The sequence below is a fragment of the Echinops telfairi genome, unplaced genomic scaffold, assembly GCF_000313985.2.
Source record: "Echinops telfairi isolate 266 unplaced genomic scaffold, ASM31398v2 ScPeMD7_5592;HRSCAF=6446, whole genome shotgun sequence".
NCBI lineage: Eukaryota > Metazoa > Chordata > Mammalia > Afrosoricida > Tenrecidae > Echinops > Echinops telfairi.
The window spans coordinates 960,903-986,440 of NW_022109491.1; the positions used below are offsets into that span (position 1 = coordinate 960,903).

At 52.9% G+C, this 25,538-nt stretch overlaps 2 protein-coding genes across 2 annotated transcripts in view; one reads left to right on the forward strand and one right to left on the reverse strand.

Moving 5' to 3' along the window:
• The window catches only part of RTF2 (replication termination factor 2), a 35,681-nt gene that overhangs the window by 8,788 nt on the left and 1,355 nt on the right, over positions 1-25,538 (reverse strand). The window contains exons 2-5 of the mRNA XM_004698068.2: positions 22,217-22,311; positions 19,776-19,866; positions 19,206-19,345; positions 17,253-17,331 (exon numbers count right to left, since the gene is read on the reverse strand). Coding sequence (XP_004698125.1) covers positions 17,253-17,331; positions 19,206-19,345; positions 19,776-19,866; positions 22,217-22,311 — 405 coding nt within the window. The remainder of the gene's footprint in view (positions 1-17,252; positions 17,332-19,205; positions 19,346-19,775; positions 19,867-22,216; positions 22,312-25,538) is intronic.
• On the forward strand, positions 3,721-9,667 carry LOC105979688 (beta-1,3-galactosyl-O-glycosyl-glycoprotein beta-1,6-N-acetylglucosaminyltransferase 7). The gene is made up of 3 exons (XM_013007655.1): positions 3,721-4,684; positions 5,783-5,878; positions 9,441-9,667. The coding sequence occupies exons 1-3, from the start codon at positions 3,721-3,723 to the stop codon at positions 9,665-9,667; spliced, it is 1,287 nt and encodes a 428-aa protein (XP_012863109.1).

Genomic DNA, 25,538 nt, shown 5'->3' on the forward strand with positions numbered 1-25,538 from the left:
GTACAAATGCGCTTTACACAATTGATGTGTGTATGGATTGGGATAACAGTTGTATGAGCCCCTAATAAAATGTTAAAAAAAAAAAAATACCTGGATGCACGTTTTTTGGGAAGTGGCATGCATCCTGCTGGACCACGGCAGACGTGGCTAAGTGCTTGTCTGCTTACAGGAGGGTCCGTGGTTCGAACCCACCTGCTGCTTTCGTAAACAACCCTGGGCAGCTCTACTCTGTCTTGTCTCACAGCTCTGGATTGGAATCCACTTGTCGGCAGTAGGTTTGATTTTGGTGGTAACACATGACACCCAGGGGTGGGGGGCTAGAGAATGTTTCAGGGGAGACCTGGCTTGCTGGCTCTCCTTAGTGTGTTTGGAAACATTTTATGTTTGGGCAGAAACAGAACACGTAAAAGCAGTTCCAGTCTGAGGACTTCAAGTGACTTCTGTTCCTGTCAGGATTCTTCCACGATTTGGAAAGGGGAGATGGCAGAGCCATGTCTAGACAGTGCACTGTCCCAAGGCTCTCCAAGTCACGGGCCTCAGTCAACCGCACGCAGGACCTCCACATGCTCTGACGGCAGAAATGCCATCACCTTTGAATTCCGTTTTCCTCTAGGAACTCTAAAGCCCCTCCTGTATGTGTGCGCGTATGTTTAAACAGAGAGGCTCACCGCGGGTTTCCGGTGGGAGAGGACCTGCGGTCACCCAGGTAACCTGCCTCCGGGAGCCCCGGGGCGCGGAGCGGAGTGGCTGCTCCAAGGGTTTTCCGGGTGGGCATCTTCACAGAAGCAGATCGCCAGACCTTGCTACCCTGGTGCTGCTGCTGTCGGACTCCACCAAGGGCTCAGACTCCAAGAACCCACAGCCACGGTTGCCGCGGCGGCTCATGGAGGCCCTACAGGGCAGGCCAGCCCTGGCCCCTGGGGGTCTGAGCATTCCACAGTCCCGCGTGTTTCTCCTGAGGAGCAGCTGGTGGTCAACTGCTGGCCTTGGTCAGCAGCTAGCCGCACTGGGGCTGAGGGACCCTGACATCCACGAAGGCCTAGAAGAGCTGGTCTAAGGAGACAAAGCAGTGGAAAGGGGTCCCGGCTCTCTGAAATCCCTTGTGATGTTTAGTAGGACGGCAGAAACCTTGCCCGGGGCCACAGGGATGGGCCGGGCTGGCAGAGAGCAGGCGTACCTGCGTCACAAGCCGGGCCAAGTGCCACTCCTCAGAAGGCCTTTCAAAAAAGCACTTATTTTAAATACAGCTTTCTGGGAAGGGGGGCAGGGGGTGGGATGGTGAGAGGCTAAAAAACCAGTAAGGACTGCGCTTGTTATGAACCTCCCCCCACCAAAAAAAAAAGTCACTATAGTTTTTAGAAACCGATTTAGTGATCCAATCACCCGTGTAAAGAATGGCAGTTTTATTAGGGCCCAAACAGCGTGCCGGGCTAAAGCAGCAGCAGCAGCAGCAGTAGCAGCAGCGACTATTAATAATCCACACAGCAGTGTCCCCAAGACTTCCTGCACAGAGCCAGTCCCTGCCCGGCTGAGTGCAGGGGGGACTCAGCATGGAGCCGCTGGGCCCCTGTGAACGCTGGGCTAATGGGACCAGGGCAGAGGGCGGCAGCTCTGCACTCAAGCAGTTGATGCCCCCGTCTCTACATGAGGGAGGGAAAAACACTTAGCTGTGCAGGGCCCTGAAGGACCAGAGTTCCACATGGGACTGTCTCCATTCATTATTACAAACGACTGCAAATATCCAACTCCCCAGGGTACCTTACTCCTGTGACAGCAGGAGGCTTTACTTTGAAATGCTTTCAAACGAAACCAAGATGCACAAAAAGCTCCCGAAAGTTCTCCACCTCCATCCATCCGTCTCCTCTCTCACCGTCCTCTCATTATCTGATATTTTGCATTTATGATCACAGTAAAAAATTCACTGCCTGTTCTGTGTATCAACAACGTAAGGACCTTGAGGAGGCAGGAAGTGAGAGTAACTGGCTGTGATCTCAAAAACCCACTGCCATGCAGCCAGTTTCTACCCCCACCAAGGACTACAGTCTTGGGTCAGCATCGACTCGATGGCACTGAGCTTGAGTTCTGCGGCCGAGGAGCAGACAGTAGGACGCGACTGTCCACGGGAATCCAGAGCCCGGGCTCACAAATAGGGGGAACACCCCGAAAAACAGAAGCCAGACATTCTAGCTATGAATATTTCATCCCTAAATCTTAGATGGGCCCTGTACACAATAATAATAATATGAAACTACTTTTGCTCCCATCTGTTGAGAGAAGCCTTGGTGGTCTGTTAACCTCGGGGTCAGAGGTTCAAGCCCACCAGTTGCTCCTTGGGAGAAAGATGAGGCTGTCAGCTCTCATGTAGATTGACAGTCTCAGAAGTGGGGATGGACTCGATGGCAGTGGGTTTGGCACCACACTTCTGGAGAGCACAAGATAAGCACCTACTAAGGTAAACTGTTTTTCACAACAGTTGCCATCCTGAAAATTAACTCAGTCATTAATTTCAACAAGCTTCTTATTTCTCTTCATGTGCCCTTTATTGGAAGGCTCATCCTCAGAACAGAACAAGACAGTGCTTCTGTCCAAAGGAGTGTTTTAGATCGGGGCTGGGCACCTGTCTAGATTTGAGCAGTAGCACATGAAACATGCTCACCCATCATTAGCCAGCAAGAAGAGGCCACAGAAAACCCCAACAAAGTACCACTCCACACCTGTTAGGATGGTTAACATGGAAAAAAAGAAAGAAAAAGGAAGGAAGAAAGGGCCGTCTGAGTGTTGGCGAGGACACGGATGGGGGCAAGCAGCACACACGCTGCTGGTGGGAAGGGACCGAGGCACCGCAGCCCTGAGACCACTGCAGCCGGTTCTTAGCAGCGGTCATCGCCCCAAAGGATTACCGAAATCAAGGATGGGGGGGGGGAGGAAGCAGGTAATAAGCATTTTAAATTGTTGAATATAAAATTGATGACACACAAAAAAAGCTACCCACCCCCATCCTCCCCGCCACCCCCATGTCTATGTGTTTGGCCCAGCCAGCGCCCGCCCAGAGTACTAACCCAACAGAAACACAAGCCTGCACCTGCCACACAGTGGTCTGTCCATGAAGGTTTATGGCATCTCTGTGTACGGGATCCTGGCTAGGGAAAAAACCTAAATGCCCTCCTACCTCCCCGGGTGAATGGCGAGCCCTGGGTCAGAATGTTACCTGGGGTAAAGGGAACAACCTGGGAGAGGTACAGTGACACAGATGAACAAGCTATAATCCTCAGTCAAAACACCCACTAGGCACAGACGTGCTGCCATATGGTTCTATTTACACACAGTCACAGAAAACACGCACGTGAAACAGAGCGGCTCCGGCAGACAAGGGTGGAGGAGGAGAGGTGCCCAAAGGGGAACCAGAAACCTCCAGGAGGCTGGTGTCATGGTTGTGGTGACAGTTTCAGGAATGTACACGCACATCAAAGACAGACAGAGTGCACACTTCAAATGTATGCGCTGCCTGCACAAAGCTTTGGGGGAAGGGCAAAACTCAACCTCACTGCCACGGAGTGGATGGCAACATGATAGGCCAGGGCAGAACTGAACCTGTGGGTTTGAACTGCTGTACTACGCCACCAGGGCTTCTAATGACCACCCCTGAATTCTTTTTTCTTCAGAAAACTCACGGGAAGCAGTGCAAACTATGGTGAGAGGCCGGCACTGGGGGCGCACAGCATGAGCCGGCTTCGGGCCACCAGGACTGGACTTGTCATGTGCGCAGTCATCTGCGTCTGCGTCTTTCTGTATTTCAGGAACCCGGATCCCGAGGACCTGCAGGAGGAGCCCACATACCCCCTGGCGGTGGAGTGTGGCTTTTACCCTGACGAGCTGTGCTCAGCTCTCTTCCACGGGAAGGGGGCGGCCCCGCAGGTGGCCAAGTTCTGTAAGAATCCCCATGGCTCTGAAATCCTGGCTCACTTCCACGGCCCAGGAAACTGCTCCCGGCTGTTGGAGGGCTTGCGCTTCATCACCAGACCCCTGTCTGCAGAGGAGGGCAACTTCTCCTTGGCTTATATTGTGACCGCGCGCACAGAGCTGGCCATGTTCGTGCGTCTTCTGAGAGCTATTTATGCCCCTCAAAACGTCTACTGCATTCACATCGACGCAAAGGCCTCTAAGAAGTTCAAGGCGGCCGTGCAGACTCTGGTCAGCTGCTTTGGGAACATGTTCACTGCTTCCAAGGTGGTTTCTGCTGGCCTGACAAGGCTACAGGCAGACCTTAACTGCATGGAAGAGCTGGTCCACTCCAGATTCCCATGGAACTATGTCCTTAATCTCTGTGGCCAGGATTTCCCAGTCAAAACCAACAAGGAGATCGTGCACTACCTCAGAAGCAAATGGGATGGTAAGAATATCACCCCTGGAGTGGCCCAGCCCCCGCAGGGTGCCAGGCCCAATGCCAACCGCAGCCACGGCCAACTCACCCCAGAAACAAGCATCTACGAGCCTCCAAACGAGAGCTTCCAGGCCAAGCCACCCCACAGCCTGCAGCTCTACTTCGGGAGTGCACACTACGTGCTGACAAGGAGGTTTGCCGAGTTTGTCTTGACAGACGTCCGAGCCAAAGACCTGCTTCGATGGTGCAAAGGCATCCACAGCCCAGAGCGACACTACTGGGTGACCCTGAACCGAGTCCGAGGTATGAGCAGTCCGGGATGAGTCCTTCATGGTCGGGGTTAGCAGCGAGCCCTGTGCCACATTGGGGTCTTTTTCCAGGGAGAACTGCAATGCCCAGCTTGAGCTTGGTGACCACTCTGAGCACACAGTTGGGGACGTCTTCTCTCAGACATTTCTCACTGCCATCGAGTCAAGGCCAGCTCATGGTGACCCTATAGGACAGGGTAGAACTGTCCCTGTGGGTTTCTGAGTCTTCACGGGACTAAAGAGCCTCATCTTTGTCCCTTGGAGTGGCTGCTGGTTTCAAACTGCTCACCTAGTGGCTAACAGCTAACCTGAAACCCACTATACCAGGGCTCTACCTACTCATTACTTAATTAATATTCTCTCAATGCTGACTCATAGCTACTCCTGTGGGTTTCTGAGACTACAACTGTTTATGAGAGCAGAAAGCCCAGTCTGTCTCCCAAGGAGCTGCTGGTGGTTTCGAACTGCCGAACATGTGATCACAGCCCAATATATAACCACTGCCCCACCGAGGCTCCATTTATTCACTTACTTATTATCACTGGGTGCCTACAAGTGCCAGATGTCGTGCTGAGCGCTCCAGCAGAATGGGAAGGGGCAAACAGTGTAAGAACAGGGATTTGTGTGGCAGACACACCCTCGGGTTCTCTGGCATGTAGAGGAAGTCAGATGGACTTCATTAATCAGGTGGGACAGAATGTCTTCCCTTTGTGTAAGGCTGACTGGCTCCCATCAGGAAGGGGGCTCAGTTTGAACCTTAAAGCAGTCAGTCTAGACAACAATGCAATCAATGAATGTGACAGAAGTTGGGAAGGTTGTTTGACAATCTCTCACATTCACCCACAAGCCTAATCAGAGGGCAGTTACAGAGGAAAAAAAGCCCCAAATCTCCTGAATTATGAAGAGCATTTTATAACTGTTAAGTACCCGGCAAGGGGCGGGGTAAGGGGCACGAAGTGAGGTCTCGGCACAAAGATGGAGATTCGAGGCCTGATGGTGGAGCCCAAGGCCCCAGCCAGGAGAGCGGAAAGGTTGCGTCCTGAGGCAAGACCCCAGGGCTCTGCTTGCCTGACCCTTCGGGCTATTTCCCTAGATGCTCCAGGAGCAACACCAGATGCTGGCTGGGAAGGGGACGTTCGAGCCATTAAATGGAAACAGGAGGAAGGAAGCACTCACGACGGCTGCAAAGGTAAACGCCCAATCCCGCCACACCCAAACCTTCACCGTGTGTACGGCTAAGACACACCTCTGCGACGTCATTGGCACTGGGGACGGCTGGCCCTCCCTCATGTGACGGTCTGATCAAACAAACCATGGAAAACCAGACTCACTCCCAGCGACCCTATTGGACAGGGGAGAACTTCCCCTGTGCGTTTCCAAGACTGTACCTCTTTACAGGGGCAGAGAGCTTGATCTGTCTCCCAAGGTGCAGTTTTGGAGGTTTCCAACTGCTGACCTCAGGGTGAGCAGCCCAGTGCATAACCACTACTCCACCAGAACTCCTGAAGCCAGCAGGTGTTCATTTTAGGGGGGGAAATAGAAAACCTCAACTTTTTATTAAGGAAAAATCTCCCTGGAGTAAAGTGCACAGATCGGCAGTCCCCAGGCTGAGAAATCTCACAGGGTGATCACACAGCAGCAGCGTGTGGTTTGTAGAGCTTCAACTAGTTAAAGACAGGTGAAAAGTGAGTCCAGTCTCCCTTACCTCTCCCCTGAGAACTGTGCTCTAGAGCAGGGACAAGCAGCCACCACCCATGGGCTACATGCCACCCACTTGTGTAAATCAAGCTGTATTGCAATCCAGCCACCCGTGTTCCTCTGGTCTTGTCTGCCAGCTCTGCACATGGACGGAGACTTTCTGGCGCGCCACACTGCCGTCTTCGCGCTCTGCTCCTCACAGCGGAGCTCACGGCCTGCTCTAGAGCGGAGCTCCTCATGCCTTTCCCACTCCAGGTCCCCATCCCAAGAGATCTGTACCCAGGCACCAGGCAAGCACAGCCAGAAGCACCCGGAGTCTTGACGCGGCTGGTTTTGAACTAATTGCTGGTTGTTGTGTGTTCAGAAACCTTTCACTGTTGCCATATATTGTGACGCCACCTTCAGTTAAGAGCCTGGTGGTGTAGTGGCTGCGATCCCCAGAGTGGGCAGTTTGAAACTGCCAGCAGCTGTTGGGAGAAAGACAAGGCCTTCTACCCCCAGGGGTGCCAGGAGTCAGGACTGACTTGACCGATGCAGAGTTTGGTCTCACCTTCGGCGACACAACCACATGCGGCAGGGTTGGGGACGTCGGGCCCCAGAAGGCCTGAGACCCAGGCCTCAGCAAAGAGAAGCAGTTCCAGCCATCCTCCTATTAGGGCTGAGTTCATTAAATGTCTGAGCAAATATAGCGGGCTGACTTTTAAGTTGATAATTTTTATATAGCCTTTGGATGATGTTACAAATATGCAAATGGTCCTTGGGAGAAAAAAGGTTCCCTACCCCTGCTATATGGGATGGAGCCCCATAGTTGAAGAAGCTTTGCTCTAGAGTGGCGGGCCTCACACCTGGAGAGAAATCAGATTTTTCACAAGACTACAGACTTCAGTTTTGCAAGGTGCCTTTTCCAGCCTGGGGGCTGAGTAGCTCTTTGGCAGAATCTTGGTGCTGCCGTTGTTACTGAGCTCAATTTAAGAAATACCCACCCTCGGTGTCAGTCTGCTCTCCGTCCCACAGGGCTGCTGGGAATGGGAATGGTGGGGCAGCAATGGGTTCCGGCTTTCCCTGCAGGCATCGGGCCCCTGCTCCCTCTGGCTTCCCGAGGGCTGCTCCTCAGCAGGAGGACCTATCTGCAGAGTGTTTGAGAGCGGCTCTTCTCAGGTTTGAATAGAGTGGATATGCCGTTTTCTCAGCCGTTTAAAAGACTGACCTTAAGAAGGCAGGCTGTCAACAAATATGAAACATCAAGTACCAGAATCTTTAAAGGCGAGTGATTTGAGCTGCCGTGCGCCAGGCTGCATTCGGAGGACAAGGACGCAGACGCGGGACGTTTTCCTAGAAAGGTGGATTCCCATAGTGGAAAGGGGGCAGGGAACACTGGCTGGCCTGCACCCGTGCCCTTCCCTACAAAGCTGGGGTGGCCCCTGGCCTCGTGCTGAGGCTGACCATAGATTCAAGTGAGCAGCGAGGGGAGAGTTCACTTCTCCCTGACCGATGATAATGATAATGAAGTCATGGCTCAGAGTTTTTCTAGTGAGACTCTTCTAAATGAGAGTAAATAAGGGTTGGGTTTTTGTGGGGGTTTTTTTTTGGTGGAAAGTCATTATTATAAATCTAAACCATTATTCCCTAAACGCAAGCACCTGGGGAAGTTCTTCACTCTACTGGCTCTGGTGTGCATGTGGCCGGCAGGAAAGCGTGGCGAGGTCATCTCTGCCCGTGTTTGCAATGTGCACGGGACCCAGTTGTGCACCGCTGAGGCGGCAGTGGGGAAGGCCCTCCAGCCAGGACTGGCCCTAGGAGGTCAGTCTACATTTCTTGGGTTGACCTGGCTACTATATCTCCCTCATAAGAGAAGTGAGGTCTATGTGCAAGTCACAGGAAGTGACAGGGCTGGGTTTACTGTCAGGTGACCCAAAACTCCCTGTGGCCTCTGCCACACAGAGGTGCCATGGCTCCCTCCCACCCTGCTGGTCCTCATGTTGGTAAAGTGCACCACGCTGCTTCACAGTCGAGCGCTGTGTTCCCAGTTAGCCTGAGGAGGCTCTCTGCCTGCTAACCCTCCACGCTGAGGGACAGCCCCCCAGCTCTGTGGGAGAACATGGGCCTGGCTCACGGCCAGCAAACCTACAGAGCAGAGCGGCTCTTCCCCACCACACAGCTGGTCACTGTGAGCAGAAATCAGCTGGATGACAACAGAGCTGTGGGGGCGCCCACTCCCTTCCACACACACATGGCCTGTCCCCTTGCCTTCCCAAGGAGAGGCTAAGGGGCAGCGCCCCAGAGCTATGTGAGGACGAGTGTTCAGGAGCCAAACACACTGAGCTGGTCTCCAGGACTGAAACTCTCGGCTCCAGGCAAACTGCTGGCAAACCCAGGAGGGAAGAAGCAATGGTTTGCTAAATCCAACACGATTCTTAAGAAACACCCACAACTAAGGGAAACTTAACAAGGTCATGACACCAATGCCTCAAACTAGTGTAGTCAGTTTAGATGGTAAGAAACCTGAATTTTCCAAATCTGGGTGACGGGGAACCAGAGCGGGAGTGGAGAAAATCCCAGGCCAAATGAAGCCCATGAATAGGCGAGTCAGACATGGCGGTGACCCCTTTGGGGAGCCTGAATTGCCAGCAGAACCATGGAGAGACATACAGATAGGCAGACACACATACAGTCAACCACCCTCTTTGAGCTGGGCACCGTTGTTTCTGATGCTGCTCCCAATCCAGGCAGCAAGGAGGCTGCTGCTATGCACCAGGCGTGCTGCCCTTGTCCCCAGGTTCCAAGTCGCAGTCCCCCCACAGCAGTGTGGAGCCCTGCGTGGAGCGCAGAAGCCGCCAGAGTCTCTGGACAAATGAGTGCACTCTCCCGACACAAACCCTGCTGTGACTGGCGCAGTGGCCATTCTGTATCCACCTCACTGACAGAAAGGGGCCCACCATAAACTCAGAACTCCACACAAAAGCCCATCTAAGTCCCTGTGACGTGAGGACCCTTTTTTGCACAGGTGCCGGCTGGTGGGAGGGCAGGGCCTGCTAAGTTCTTTTCCTTTGCAGGCCACTACGTCCAGGACACCTGCGTCTACGGGCCCGGGGACTTGCCGTGGGTCATCCGATCACCTTCTCTGTTCGCCAACAAATTCGAGTCGTCCAAGGACTCCCTGGCAGTAACCTGTTTGGAGAGGCGGCACCGGCTCAAAGTCCTCGGGCAGGCAGAGGGGCCTGTGGACCCCCACTGGCACTTCCAGCAGGATTCCGACTTCAACATGAAGCTGAGTCACTGAGGTGCAGGGCCACTTCCTTGGGACAGCCCGGTTTCCCTGACCAGAAATGAGGAAACATCTCCTCGCAGATGACTCTTCGCTCCTGATTACTGGCCAATGGTAGAGTTGTGGGAAAGACAGTCAGAAAGGGCCGGCTGCTTCTGCCACAATGGCTGAAAACCACCATCTCCCCTAGACCTTGTACTACAATCCCGGGCCAGGTGGGACTAAGCACATACGTACATGCATGCACTCGAGAGCACACACAGACCCACACACACCCTTGCGTTGAAGGCCTGTATGTTACTGTGCATGAGACACTGTGATTGAGTTGGGTTTTCTGGTGCAGCACGGCACCTGTAAGAAGATAAGGGTGGACTTTAGTCTGTCAATCCGGTTGCAGCTTGATGACCTCATTTGCAGGTGCCACCAAGATAAATGGCTCTCTGGAGGCGGCCACTCTCTCTGCCCTCACCTTCCTGTGGAAGAGCCACTCGGAGACTGGCGTGAACCCTGCCAGAGCCTGGTCATGCTTGCACCGCCGTTTGATTCACAAGACTGTGCCCCCACAGCCAGTGCTGCGCCTGCATTCAGCATCACTGCCCGTGGCTTCGGGAGTCTGGAGAGAGGCTGACGGGCTAATAAGGCTTCTTACTGTAAGCTTTCTCTCACACACATGTGAGTGTCCCTGCATGGTTTCTCTAGTCAACCTAACACAACATTAATACAGAACAAATTCTGAGTGCAACGGGCAAGCTGCTCTCTGGCTCGAGAGCACGGTCACTAGTCCTGGTGACCACAGACACACACTGACGGGTCCCTTCTTTTGGGTGACATGCAGCTAACCTGGAGTTGAAACACCACAGCTTAAACAAGTCGCCTGGAGTTGATTGTGCCCCGCAGCGCTGTCTCAGAGAACTTCCCGTGAAGATTAAAAACACCCCACACCTGTGCTCTTCAACACCCGCCCCAGGTGTGGGGATTGCAATTGATGAGGTAAATCTAAAGTTTCATTTAAAGCACTGTCAAGATATTTAAATAGTCACATGTGGCTTGTGGCTACCAGACTGCACAGCAGGTCTAAGACGAGCGCCTCGGTCTCTGCTCCCTGGCCCACTCCCTCCTGTAGAAGAAACACCAGGGCAGGTGGCATCGGCAAGCAGTTAGGAGGCTGCAAGTCTGAATGCAGGGCACTGGTTCTGTGGGCTTTCAGAGAAAGTTCCTCTCTCTGGCCCTTTAATGATCTTCATGCGGGGCCTGTCTTCTGCTGACTGCCCTTGCTTGCTCTGTGCTTAACATCTTTTTATGTTCTGGACAGGTATCCAAATCAAACTCACTGCCAATGAGCCAACTCGGAATAACCTTAAAGGGCACGGCAGACCTGCCCGTGGGTTTCCGACTGTCACTCTTTACAGAGTCTAAAGCCCCATCTTTCTCCCGAGGAGTAGCTGGTGGTTTTGAACTTTAGACCTTATGGTTAGCAGCCCCACACATAACCACTACGTCAGCAGAGCTCCTTTGGATAGGTATAGGGTAAGGAGTGTGGTGGGACACAATTCAGGACAGTGAGCATCTTTCTTCTGGACTTACAGTATATGAGGGGGTTTCAAAAAGCTTGTGGGAAAATGGACTGAAAAGGTCATGAAATTTTCCCACGGCCTTTTTGAAGCCCCCTTATGTAAAGGCCTCAGTCAACTGCAGCTTCTCAGACACAGAGATGACGTAAAAGCCCCGCGAAGCCAATGAGCTAACCCTTACAGAGCACGTGGCCGAGAGAAAACGCTGAAGCAGACAAAGGCCAGTCACAGCCCAGCTTGCAGCGGAGCAGGCATTTCGTGCTCACCGGGCACATGGGCAGGCTGAGACGGGCAGACACAGCACAGCGGTCTGGGTGGCCACAGACCAGCACTTTCCATGGTGTCAAAGGCAAAACTTGCAAGCGCCCAGCCACACTGCTCCCTGCATTCCAAAGGGCTGTCCGGATGGCTCAGATTGGCTGTCTTTAGTTCTGCCCCTGTAGCTTATGATGGCTCAGCAGCAGCTACTGGCAATCCCATTAAAGCAGGGAGAAGAGCTGGAAGGTCTCGCACCCGTGCCTCACTCAGGAAGAGGGGCCTGACCGGAGGGCCCGTGCAACGGGGGCATGAGCACGAAGCAGTAAGGGAGGCGCGGGGAACGCCGGCCCGGCCCATTAGCCCATCTCTGACCCAAGTTCATGGAGCTGGGTGCTAGCAGGCCAGAGGCTGCCAACCGGACCTCTAGACCCTTGTAAACCTGTGATGCCCACAGGGTTGGGGGTAAATCACCTGGGGTTCTTGTGAAAATACAGGTTTTGGTTCAGTAGGTCTGGGGTGCGATCTGAGATTCTGCATTTCTTAATGAGTCCAACGCAACAACACAAATATTTCTCTCTCTGTTACACACACACACACACACACTGTGCTGCCAAGGCTGCAGGGCAGGGCTCACACTGAGCAGGAGCATAAACTGCTTTCTTGCCTCCAATAATTACTCCAACGGGTTTCTTCTGATTGCAAGAAGCAAAAAATCCAGTGGGGAATACAATTCATTTTTTTGGCTAGTGATTTGTTTATACTGCAAACAAACAAGCCTAGCAACACCATCTCTCTGGATCCTGTTGTCGAAAAACAAGGGTGCCGCCTGGCGTTTCCGAAGATGGAACAAAGTTGCTACAACTCTCCAAGTAAGCCCAGGAACCAGTGCCTGTGGGGGGGTGGGGATGCCCCCACAGACCCAAAGGCAGAGACAGTACAAGCCCCAGGACCACTGGGGTTGCTAACGCCTAAAGTTCCAATGCTACATTAAAAACGACAATGTTCCCCACCTAAGTTTGGCAGAATGGCTCTCTCACTCTCACGTGGAACCCATGACCATGATGCACCGCACTTCCTGAACCATCACTCTTCTTGCTGGCAGTCTGGCAGGAATGGCTGGTGTTTGTTGCTTCTTCCTGGGCACCCTGCTGGACTACATTTCCCAGCTTCCTTTGAAGTTAGGCACGACCTTGTGACTGGGTACTGGCCAAAAGATGTGGTACACGTGATGTGTGCCACTTCAGAATTGGCCTGTCAAAGTCCCACGGGAGCCACTCTTCTCTCCCCAGCAGTCATTGGATAAAGAGAGAACATTTGTGGCCAGCAAGGTGACTCCGGCTCACGGGGGTAACCCCTGCGCAGCATAGCAGAACTGGCCTCCCGGGGTTTTCAGCGTGAGCTGCTTTACGAAGCTGCCTGGGCTCCTCCTTGCTTCACAGACCGGACGGGCCGCAGCTGCCCTGAGCAAGTCTGCCCACGCCGTTCTCACAACAGCGTGTGCCGTGGCCACTCTTGAAATCTCAGACTCGTCCCAATGCTGTCTCACTTCACAGACCGGACTCTGACACACACTCTGCTGTGACACTTCATTGCGGTGGCCTGGAGTCAAACTGGCAGGAGTATCTTCCAGGCATGTCTGCAGATAGACAGGCTTTCACGGTACCGCAGGGTGAACTTAAACCTCAAGCTTCCATCAGCAACTACATACCATATATACCTGTGTATAAGCTGAGTTTTTCCAGCATATTCTTTATGCAGGTTTTGTGGTAAAATTGGGTGTTCCGGCTGATATTCGGTTGGCTTATACTCGAGTATATATGGTAAGTTAGCTGTTCACATCACCTAAATGTGGGGGACCCTCACACAGAGGAGGTCAGAGCTTTAAGGAGCCCCCAAGTCCCCCATGAAGGCAAGCTGTCTAATCTGAAGTTGCACTGCATTTGCACTTGGAGTCTGGAGGGCCCGCTCTGTCAGAGCAGTCAGCGAACCCTGGCTGACCTACAGACAGTCCCCGCCTGACCTACGGGAGGGGGGGGGGCTCCATGTCCACCAGCCCATCGTTAGCGGTTCTCAACTAAGTTGAATACCTCGTTTGTGACACCTTTTATTGTCTGCATGTATCTTTATAAACCTGGTCTTCGTTTGTCTTTGGGGGCTGGAAACATGACATATAAACTTACAGATATACTTTAACATTGTATGTGATACACATTGTCAATAAGCTATATAATAAAAACCAAAAAAACACCGTTGTAGAGCAGTTCCCTGTAACTCACATGTCACAAGCTGAGAACTACCTACACTCAGTATTGCCCAACTGTAGAGAATATGTTAGGAATTCAGATCCTGAGAACAGTGTACAAACATCACTTACTTCCTCTTTTTAAGCACTGTTGGGGGAATCGTGGAGCTCGGAGGAAAGCTGTCAGGGGATTTTCTGGTACTTCTCTCTCGCACGTGTTGGAATCTGAAGCCCAGAGGCAATCAGCCAGTCTCCAGGGCAGAGCTGGTGCTCCATGCACCCCTGCCTGCCCCACACCAGCTCTCCTCCTGGCCAGTACGAGCCCCACTCTGGTGGCACTGGCTCCACTGAACTGTATGTGCCCAGATGTGAGAGGACAACTCCCACGGTTGTCTTCTACTGGCAGCAAATCTATTTTTAAGAATAACTTCCAAGATACTTCTAGGAAGATGTAGGCTTTCTTGAACTACAGCGAATATCTTGTGTTAAAAAGCAAAGCTGTCTCCTTTGCTTTCTAAGCAAAGAAAGAGGCAGAGTCTTTTCAATGGCCTCCCACCTATGGGAGACGCAGACAATGAACCAGCAAGAGCAGAGAAGGCCAGACTCACGGAGTCACGGCGGAGGCAGCTGCTGACTGTCCCACAGCCCGCGGGCAGCGAAGACGCCTGTGTCTGGAGTAGAGCCAGACAGCGCCTTTGCGGCAAGGACGGGGAGCCTTCTCTCTCTCCTTTGGACACGCTGACAGGAGCGACCACCAGTTCCTGCAGAAGGGCATCATGCTTGCTCACGCAGAGGGTCAGCAGTAAAGAGGAAGCGCCTCCGTGAGACGGACTGAGACGGAGGTGCGGAGGGGTGGGACCAGGCGGTGCTTCGTTCTGTTGCACGTGGAGGCACTACGTATCGGACCAACAACATCCGGTTTTGATGGCAGGAGTTCTAGCCAACCACACAGCCTCCCTGGGGGTGGGGGCAGGTAGGGCTCTGTGTGTGGCCCGGTCTCTGCTTCCCCTTGGGCAACCCCAACTGTGGCTCCGTTCCCCTTTCCTCAGCCGTCTCCTCTTCCCCTGAAGGCCCCGGGAACTGAGTTTCGAGTTTGCCAGTTTTCATTCGACGGTGCAAGAACCAACCAAAAGATCTCAGAGTTCCCCGGCTACATCGGCTTCCAGGAAACAAAACCAAGGTCTGGGCTCAACTCCGTGCAGACGGTACTGTGTGGCATGGCTGCCCAATGGCTGTTTCAGTCAGCAGAGGGCGACTGTACGCCAGAGAGCGAGCCGTCACAGGTGCCGGTGCCAAGGAAACAAAGGCTGGATTTGAAAGCAGTGCTTCTAAGGCGCTTCCTCGCTTGGGACCTGCTGACCCAGGTGATCAGCTGCTGGACGGGGGTCCCCCAGGCCTTGCGTAGGCAGAAGTGGTGCACAGGCAGGAAGTAATTCACACGGGAAAGCTTTCTGAGTGCTCTCAGATAGCAAAGCCCATATGAACCGGAACAAAGCCTGCACAGGCCCTGGCAGACAATCTCAGGACTGAGGCTGCCCAATGCGTGGCTCCTGGGAAGGAGTTTCACTTTTTGTGTCTTTTATAAAAGGGAAAATCCTCACTGGAATGCTTTCAGTTAGTAAAAATGGAAACAGGCGTCCCTGCAGATGTGCTGAGGGGGCCGGGGACTGTGTCCGCCGCCCCCAGTGCCCCCCTCGCCCTCCCAGCTGCCCAGCAACCACAGGCTGGAGTTCCAGCACTCCCAGTCCTGCAGAAGGGCGTCTGCTCTGCCTCTCTCTGCCCCAGGCCCCACCCCAGAGTCCCAACAGTCTGCGACCAATGAGCCATTTCCCTGCCACTATCCTGTCGTTCTCTTCAGAGTCTTCTTCCAGCTAACTACTGTTTCTGTGACAATGTACTTAAAAGACATAGCTTTATGTTTCTACCACAAGTGTAAAAGCAGTAACGTTAATCAGAAACAGGAACTAACTGGAAACAGGAGGTCCATCCTGCATCGGGAAGAACAAAAAGGTTGGCAGTTCAAACCCATTCACAGCTCCTGGGGAGACCTGCTTCCTGAAAGATCCCAGCCTCAAAAACCCCACCAGTTCTGGTTGCCCCGGGGCTCCCGGGAGTCAGAACTACCGATGACAAGTGTTAAACCCGGAGGAAATGGAGACTTTCTCCTGGAAGCCAGCAGCTCTGAGAGAGTGCCGGTGCAGGTCCCTCTTGCTCCACGGGATCTGTGGAGACACTATCTCACTGTCAACAGACAGGTCCAAGCAGCGGTACTCGCAGCAGCCTGACCCGAGCCTCCTGGTCTCCCACCAAGATGCAGGACACCTGAGGCCTCCTCCCAGTCACAGACCGGGGACAGTCCCCAGGGCCTGAACTTAGTGTTGGGTTTGAGGAACACCACGGGCAGAGCCCTTCAGACAGCACGTCCCTGCGAGGAGTGCTTACTCAGTGTCCTTAGTACAGGAGACACACCGCACACTGCTGAATAAATGACACAGGAAATCCCAAGTGCACTGTCCTATGAAGTGAAAACTACTCAACATGGATGCTAAATCCTGATGGTTTTACCCATCCCTGTCCCAAACAAGAAGTGTCACAAGACACCCGAATTTTACAAGTGAAAACAGCCTGGGCACATGCAGATCCAGAACGCCAGCCACACTCGCATTTGGGGTCCAGCAGAAGCCGTGGCAGCCACCCACGGTCACCGGCACTTCCCACAAGTGAGCCGACCGTGCACATGGACCAAGGGCAGGCTCAGGAAGCGCCGGGGCCCACACCCCAACTCAGCCTGGTGGGGAAAGACTCGCTCACGGCTCCACTGCAGAAGCAGACTCATAAAAAAGATCAGACTTAGTGGTCTGATGGAGACTGGTGAGACCCCTGAACTGGGGCCCATCAGCAGCCTACAAGCCCAGAACTGAGCCCACCTCCAGGGACCCACTTTCAGCTAAACAGCAGACAGGTCTTAGAGCGCACACTAAGGGCAGGGAGGAGTGTGTGTCTCAGTCAGGGCATGAGATTACACGGCAGCCAGTGCCCCCACCCCAGCCTGGAAGCCAGGAAGCAGGGCGAACGGGAATGGGGAGGCCAGGGAGGAAGTGGCAAGCGGAGGGACCCATGGTGACTGCAAACCAGCTGCAGGTACATGGGAGATGAACTCGCTCTTTAACAAGGACGCAGGTACACAAAGCCAGGGTCTCACGACCATATGAGCAGGGCGAAAGGTGTCCAGGGACAGCGAAGGGGGCAGACATGGCAACAGGACTCAGGAAGCACTGAGTCTCAGGGGCAGGGACCCCCGGCCACAGACTGGGTCAAGAGAATGCACTCGGCCCTGAAGAGCCGCAGGAGGAAGAGCCCCTGAAGGGTGTCCACGGAGAGGTGACATGTGGGGATGGGCATTTCAGAAAGACCGGAGGCCGTTTAAATGCCAACCTGAGGGAGGGACCCCACATCACCCACACCCATCTCCTCAGCCTACAGAGCCACAGAGACAACAAGACAAGCGTTGGCAAGCTTGGGGACTCACCGTGTGGCAGACTTCGGCCTTGATCTCCTTCAGGGCTCGCTCCGAGAAGACACAGCCGCAGCAGCGCAAGAAGCAAAACCTGCGGAGAATTCCACCAAGAGGGCAGGTTCAGGGCGGGCGAGACCCAACTCAGACCGCCGCCCACCTGACCACTTCACTCAGAGGCCTGACCCACGGTTAAGAATCATTACATCAGGTGCCATTAAAGGAGAGAAAAACATCAGCATGTAAAATAAACAAAGAAACCGATCTGATTTCCCAGGGTGAACAGGAGGCCAGGCTCGCTGACCTGGGGTGGAGAAGTGCCTAACCAGCAAGAGAAGCAGGGGACGGGGAAGCCACAATGGGAGCAAGTGGCTACAGCTAGCCCCTGGTCAAGCCCCCGGAGCTGAGCCTGTCTGCCAAGTTCCTCTATGGGGGCAAACCATGGTTTTCTACAGGAAGTGGAACAGGTCAAGGAGCGTGAGCCTGTTTTCCCAGAATGTTTCCGGCTTGATCCTGTGCTGCCTGCTGTTAAGAGACGGCCCTGCGTGGCTCACAGTCAGACCCCAGCAGAGGAGTGATCTTTAAAACAAAGGCCCGGCGCCTCAGATTTTACTTCTCTGCAACCCACAGTCAGCCCGCTATGTGGTCCCTCCCTGGAGAGCATGGCGTGGTCAGCCACAGGGCCTGGCATGCGAGGAGGTGCCCCCACACCCTTGTTAAAGCAGTGCGCAGGGAGTCCTGATGGTGCAGCGGTCAAGTGCTCGGCTGCTAACCACAAGGTTAGCCGTCCAAGCCTACCAGCTGCCGCCCCGGCAGCAGTCAGCTTCTGTAAAGATCACAGGGCCGCTGTGAGTGAGGGCGGGCCCCACAGCAACTGGCTTCTACAACACCCACAAACGTGTCAGAAGGCTAAGATTAAAGACGGCGGCGTACAGCCAATAAACGCTCCCACTCGCTTGTCCTTTTCTGCCTTCCAGAGGGCGGCCTAGACCAACTGTCACTGACGTTTCTAAGTCAGACCAAACTTACTGGTCTGGGAGCGACTGCAGGAGCCCTGGAGCCCAGGGTCCTCAGACACCCTTCCGGCCTGGAACTGAACTCTCGCCATGTTTAGCTCTATGCTCAGTCAAGCAATTGACAGGCCTAAGAGGTAGGTGGTACACACACCTCAGAACAGCCTGGCACAAAACGGAAAGGGCAGTCTCTGCCCAGGTTTGGCTCAGAGGGCACACAGGGAGCGGAAAGAACAGAAATGGGGTGAGGTTACGCTGTGAGGACCACAATCAATGTTGCAGAGCAGGGAGGAACTGAACAGAAAGCCAGTTGGCTCTGCAGACCGTCACCCCCATCCCCGCGAAGCTCTGTGTGCTCCTAGTTTACGTGGTAGGATGCTGATCGAGTGGGTTCTGATTCACAGCGACCTCGTGGACAACCGAGCAGAGCAGGCCCGGACCCTGCATTATTACGTCTGAGCCTAGGGTAGCAGTCCATCTCCTTGGGGGTCCTCCTCTTTCTCTCTGAGTGAGCGGCATCTACTCACGTGTCCAACATTCATTCCACTGTTTACAGGAGAACAAATCTTTTGGATCTGCTTCATAAGCCGCCAAGGGGGAATGCCAGGACTGGCTGGGCACCGAGGCCAAGCCCCTCAGCCACACCTCCTCGAACACGGCTTCCTGCCACGTGATGTCCAGCAGTTCTGAGGGGGGTTAGTTAGGTGGGAAGCACCCGTCCTTTGCCTGCTTTCTCGTAGGAAAAGGTGCCAGTCCCAGGCTCCTCACTTTGCTCTCCAGGGCAGAGGCCATGAAAACCACAGTCGAGAGGACGCAGAGTCCCATGGCCAAGGGCTGCGACGTCCCTGAACCCAGCACTGTGTGCTCTGAGGGTCACTGGACAGGACTGTGCAGTTGCGAGCCACTTCTCAAATGCTCAGGCCCCGGCTGTGTCCCCAGCCCCGCCGTGACTGACCTGTGCCGGCCGTTCATCTCCACGCCCACCACAGGGCAGATGAAGCGCGCCCGCTGCAGGTCATCGTGCTTGTCCCCTTTGGTGCTGCCCTTGTCCCCTTCCCAGGCAGGGTTGTCAGAGAGCTTCAGCTCTGTCACGTTCTGTGGAAAAGCATCAACATGACAAAGGGACTTCCTGTGTCAACAGACGTACGTCTCACCGGGTTCCTTCCTAGCTTGTTCCGGTCACCAACTGATGACCACACATGTCACAACCACGACTCTCAAAGTCTCTAACCGATAAGGTGTTTTCCAAATCCACACCTCCAGCAGCTGACGTTAAAGAATGCCTCCCAACACTGACGCAGAATGCCAGGAAGCTTTGCAGCAATTTCACACCTGTTAAATTCCGGCACCTGTACCCTGCAGACAGTGCAGGGCTGGGAACTTCTCACCTGAGACTACAGGGACCCGCAGAAGGAGCCCACCCTCCCATCCCAGAACTCTGGGCTTAGTAGTCGAGAACACAGCGGGTCCAAGACAAACCTCATGCAGGGACATGCTATGAGCGTTTCCGGCCCTCCAGTCTCACCTTAATGCTCTTGATGTGAGAGGCTGCCTTCAGGGGCTTCTCGGAAGACTTGTCCAGCAGAAACTCAATGACAGCATCCTTATTGTACAGTCTGCAACAATAAGCACGCCAGTCAAAACACGATGGGAGCCAACAGGCTTCAAAGAACTAAACCAGAGGAGCAGGAGCAAGCAAGAACTGATGGGTGCAGGGCAGAGGACCATCCAAAGTCACATGATTGGTGGCAGAAAGGCCTGGCTTCGTGGACGTTGTCAGGGTGGGAAAGGAGGTTGGTCCAGCCTGTGGAGGACGGCTGGTGGGTCCCCAGAAAGTTGAACACGGAACTCCCATAAAACTCACTGCCATCAGTCGGCTCCGACTCACGGCCACGCCAAGGGCAGAGCAGAACTGCCCTGTGAGTTCAGAGGCTGTCACTCTTACAGCAGCAGCAAAGCCTCATCTTCCTCCGAGGAGCAGCAGATGGATGTGAACTGTTGACCTTGTGGTTAACAGCCCAACGAGTAACCCACTCTGCCACCAGGTCTCTCTGGACCTCTCAGTCACAGACGCAGGCAGAGAGCCAGGAGGAGTGAAAGCAAGGGTGCTCACTGCAGCACTATGTGCAGGGTCCAAAATGTGGACACAGTGGAACTCTCCACTGACAAGACGTTGGGGGAAACACAATGTGGGCTATACACATGGTTCGGGGTGTAGGGTGGGGACCTACTTCAAAAAGTGCACAGGAACACAACATTCCCTTTTAATCCCATCTTTCCAACAACCATGTGAGGCCCCCCTCACACAATGGTGCATTCTCACTGCCTACCAGTCGATCCTGACTCATAACAACTCGATACAGGGTGGAAGAGATCAGCCCTGTGGGTTTCCGAGACTGTCAATCTTTATGGGAGGAGACGGCCTCATCTTCCTCCTGAGGAGTGGCTGGTGGTTTTGAACTGCTGACCTAGCAGGCGGCAGCCCAACGCATAACCCACTACACCACGGTAGAGATATCATTCCACATGGGTGAACCTTAACATGCTGCTGAGCGAAACTGGTCCATCATAAGTGAGTTAGTTAATTGTGCCAGCCTGGCCGATAATCACATGTGGGGCTAATTGAAAGGCGGAGGGATAAATGGGGGGTGAGCCTCGCCTTTCTAGTTCTCGGGTCTCTTGCTTTGTGATGTTCGCACCAGGGTGTAGCTGCCTTAGCAGTTCCCTGCTTCAGCTTGCAAGATTGACTTCCTACAAGACATCCCCAAGGAGAAGCTACATGGACCTATTCCGATGCAGCCCCGGGTGCTGGAGCAGCCGTGTGGAGACCCCTGCTAGTGCTGAGATGCTTGTTCGTTCACTGACTCAGCTTTCCTCCTGCAGTCGGCATCATTGCCTCTGTTTTGTGAGGTGGAGGACTTTGTGGACTGGTGTTGGGTTAATGGGTTAATGTTGGACTTGTGGGCTTGGGCAGCATTGGGTTGGGATGTTTTTGTGATGCACACTTTCTTTACATAAAACTCATATATGAGTTGCTGTGGATTTGTTTCTCCTAAGTACCTAGACTAATACAATAAGGAATGCAAATACTTGCATGATCACATTCATACAAAGCCAGCAAAACCCCAGTTTAGTAACAGTCATGGGGGGAGCAGGGAAAGGGGAAGTTTTTACTTTGGGGTGGTGGTGGTGGTGTGGGCTTCATGTTAGTATTTTGTGCAAAGATAATAAGACTGCTGGTGAAGCATGAAGAATGCAGCCAATGCCATGAATCGTAGATGCAGAAATGGTTGTGCTGGTGAGCATTTTGCTGTGTGTCCTTTACACACACACACACACACACACACACACAAACACAAATCGAGGCTGATATAAATTAAAAGCTACAAACGGACAGCCTGAGGGATGGATGTGACCCGAACAAGGGTTTACATACAGATTGGGAGAATGTAGAAAAAGAATGTTTGGAAACTGACAGCGGTAGCAATTGTACAGTCCTGTTTGATGTGAATGAACTATGGAATGATACATATATTAAAAAAATAATATAAAAAATAAAACCAACAAAAAAAATTGGGAGAGATTTCTAGTGAAGGCACACACACTTTCAACCTTTCTTAAAGAACAGAACAAAAACAAACCAAGCAGCCCAGGAGCAACGAGGGCTGCGTGCAGCTGCGAAGATGGGGCATGCCACTCTACTGCTGCCGCTGTGGCCCCCTGGGCGTGGCACGCAGGTGGGTTATCAACTGAGCCCCAGCTGCCCTGAGTTTTCAAGCTGAGGCTGGGACCTGCGAGACCCCTTCGGAGGGCACAGGTGCTGAGATAGGGAGCACTTCTGCAGGGCCTCCAGATTTGTGCGGGATCACTGACATTGGACAGGTCACAAACGGCATTTCCAACCCACGAAAAAAGTGATCTTACATCACTTAGCCGACACTTTCCCGCTGATTAAAGGAGCCATACCTGCCCAGTTCACAGGCAACTATCGGTCGCCTCAAGATTTCTTGACTGAGAGCGCAGTAGTTCCACTGGGCCACCAATTCTGCATCTTTGTCAACCTAAGCAAGGAAACAAAACAGGCTGTTTAGTGTATCCCCACCCTGGCAGGCACACGGGCCAGAGGTTTGGGTATACAGACTTACTCAGCTGTCCCGTGAGGGCTGTTTATTTTATGTCAGGTATAGGCAGTTTACAACATGACAGACACAGTTTACACTACCTCGTTTTAGTAATCGATATATAAGTATCGATCTTTGTTCAAAGGGAAACTTGGGAGGCCAGAGGGAAAACACAGTGCTGACAAAGGGACCCCCAAACGCAAGACCCCCCTGCAGCCCTCGATTCGGATTCACACAGATGGCCCACGGGTCTCCGAGGCTGGGAATCTCCATAGGCTTCATCTTTCTCCCTTGGAGCAGCTGATGGGTTTGAAACTCGGACGTTGCAATTAGCATCCAAACACCAAACAAACCCACTAAGCCACCAGGCCTCCTCTTAGTTCGGCATACTTAGAACGCACTGCCATCGAGTTGATGCGGACTCAGTGACCCTAGAGGATAGCACAGAACTCCTGTGGGTTTCTGAGACTAAGTCTTTATGGAAGTAGAAACGTCATCGTTCTCTGCAGAGCAGGCTGGTGGTTTTGAACTGCTGACCTCCCAGTTAGCAGCCCACCTAGCAACTACTATGCCTTTGGCATACGAGACCATATAATTCTTTATAAAACCATCCACTGAACAAAAATGCTGTTCACTAGGGGCCGTATCAAACTTTTACCCACAAAGTGAAAATTCAGGCATAGTCCTCAAAAGGAGCCCTGGTGGGCCCATGGGTTATACACTAGGAAACTAACTGCAAGGTCAGCAGTTTGAAAACACCCTCCACTCCTCATGGGAGAAAGATGGGGCTTTCTACTCTCACATAAAGATTTAGAGTCTTGGAATCCACAGGGGCAGTTCCAGTGTGTTCTCCGTAGGGTAGCCATGAGTCATGGAGCTGACTCGAGGGCAGTGAGTTTTGAGTTTACAGTCCTCAAAAGACATCTTCACCAAAATGAAATTTCATGTCCCGCTCTTTCCCAATCCCACACCCAGACCTGAGGAATATGAGGGCAGTGCATTTGGGGGGAAATTTGGAAAACAAAGTAATAAGGAAAAATCTCCTTTTCATTCACTGTGACACCTGCTTACAGTTATTCCCGTGTATGCCTGACCATGTGCCAAGCAGTTTCTGCAACAGTGCCTTGGCGAGCTCCATACAAAGCCTGCGATTAGTGTTGGTACCTTGGCAGATGTGGCCCTGGAGCCACCAAGAGGCTAGCTAACTTCTCAGGGCCACACAGCCAGCAATTAAAGGGGAAGAACCCAGCAGCTCTACAGAAGATTCTATTCTAGAAAACCCTATGGGGCTGTCTTCCTCTGTCACAAAGGGTGGCTATGACTCAGAACTGCGTCAATCTTAGTTACAGGCCAGACACAGGGAAGGGGCAGCAGAAGCCCTTGTCCACACAAGTCCTTGTTCACAGGGGAACTGTTGGTTTGGGCTCACAGTGACACTATGTACTACAAAATGAAACACCGCCTAGTCTTACACCATCCTCACAATTGTTTCGTTTGAGCCCATTGTTGCGGCCACTGTGTCAATCCGTCTTGTCCAGGGTCTTCCTGGACTTTTTCGCTGCTCCTCTGTTTTACCAAGCACAGGCAGAAAGACAAGAACAAAGACGCACTGAGACAAGCAATATGAAGTACAGCAGCGGCAGGGGATGCCGATGATACCGAGAGGACACTTGAGTGAGGCACTGAATGAAGGGCAGGCCCGTGTGGCTGGAGCAGAAGGAGAGCGCTGGAGAGGGGCAGGAGGCGAGCCTGGTGCGCAGCAGTGGTCTGCTTGCACGGGCCCTTGTGGGAGTTTATTCTGGATGGTACAAGAACTCACTTGAAGGATATGAGGGGGGTTACCTTTTTAAAAGCCCTCCCTGTCTGCTGAGGCCAGAGTACATGTACCACCCTCATATGTCAGGGGTTAGGTATTTCACCAACTTTCCAGCATTAAAAAGCAATCGCCAGTGCTAACTTCGGGGTCCCAAAGAACTAGCAGGGAATCCTGGCTCCATCTCCTCAGAGCTGTGTGAGTTTAATCACAACATCAATGTGGGGAGCCCTGGTGGCACAGTGGTTAAGCACTCGGCTGAAGAGCCCAAAGCGTGGCAATCTGAACCCACCACACCCTGCACAGAAGGTAAACGTGGCCACCTGCTCCCGTGAAGACTGGAAGCTCCGGGAACTCGCAGAGGTGGTTCTTGTCTGTTTCAGGGTCTCTCTGAGTCAGAATTGACTGGAGGGCAACAGGTTGAGCTTGGTTTGGACCTAATTTCCCTGCAGTAACATGGAAAGGATTATACACAGTAATCTATTCAATTTCTTGGGAGGATGAAGCACGGTCCACTCATTCATCTATCCAACGTATGAAGAGGCTTCGGAAAGTTCTATTATCTTTAATTACATTTTCCACACACTTTTTGAAGCCAACCCTCCCTACTCCCCTTCCTATTTACTGAGCCAAAGGCCAGGCTATTTGTGGAGCATTAAAGGGCTGCCACTATTATCAAGAGTCACAGCATGTATCAGATTCAAAGTCACTGCAATCCAGTGGATGGCCACTCCGAACGACCCTGTGGGACAGGTTGAACTGCTCTTGGGAGTTTGAGGCCATAACTCTTTATGGGAGAGTAGAAAGCTCCATCTTTCTCCCTGGGAGAACCTGGTGGTTTTGAACTGCTGATCTTGTAGTTAGCAGTCCAGTGGGTGAGCAGTATGCACCAAGGCTCATCACCCACTGCTTTTGAAACCAAACTCACTGTCACTGAGTCAATGCTGACTCATAGCGAGTCCTGGTGGGTTTCCCAGGCTGTGACTGTTGACAGGAGTGGAAAGCCCAGTCTTTCTCCCTTGGAGCTGCTGGTGGTTTCGAACTGCTGACCATGCAGATCACAGCCCAACATGGAACCAATACACTACCAGGACTCACTGCCTAGTGGGGGACAAAAATCAAACCCAATGACAGCCACTGGATTTCAACACACAGGGACTGAATAAAGCCAGATGTTAATGGACCACAAACGCTGTGTACAAGGTTGCGTAAGAGACTTTATCAGAGAATGTCAGAATCTCATGGAGGGAAAGGACTTAAGAAAAATTTTTATTTCAAAATAATAGGAATTTTGTCAAGTGCCCAATACAGTGCCTGGCATATGTGGGCAAGCCTGTATATGCTAAGAAAATGG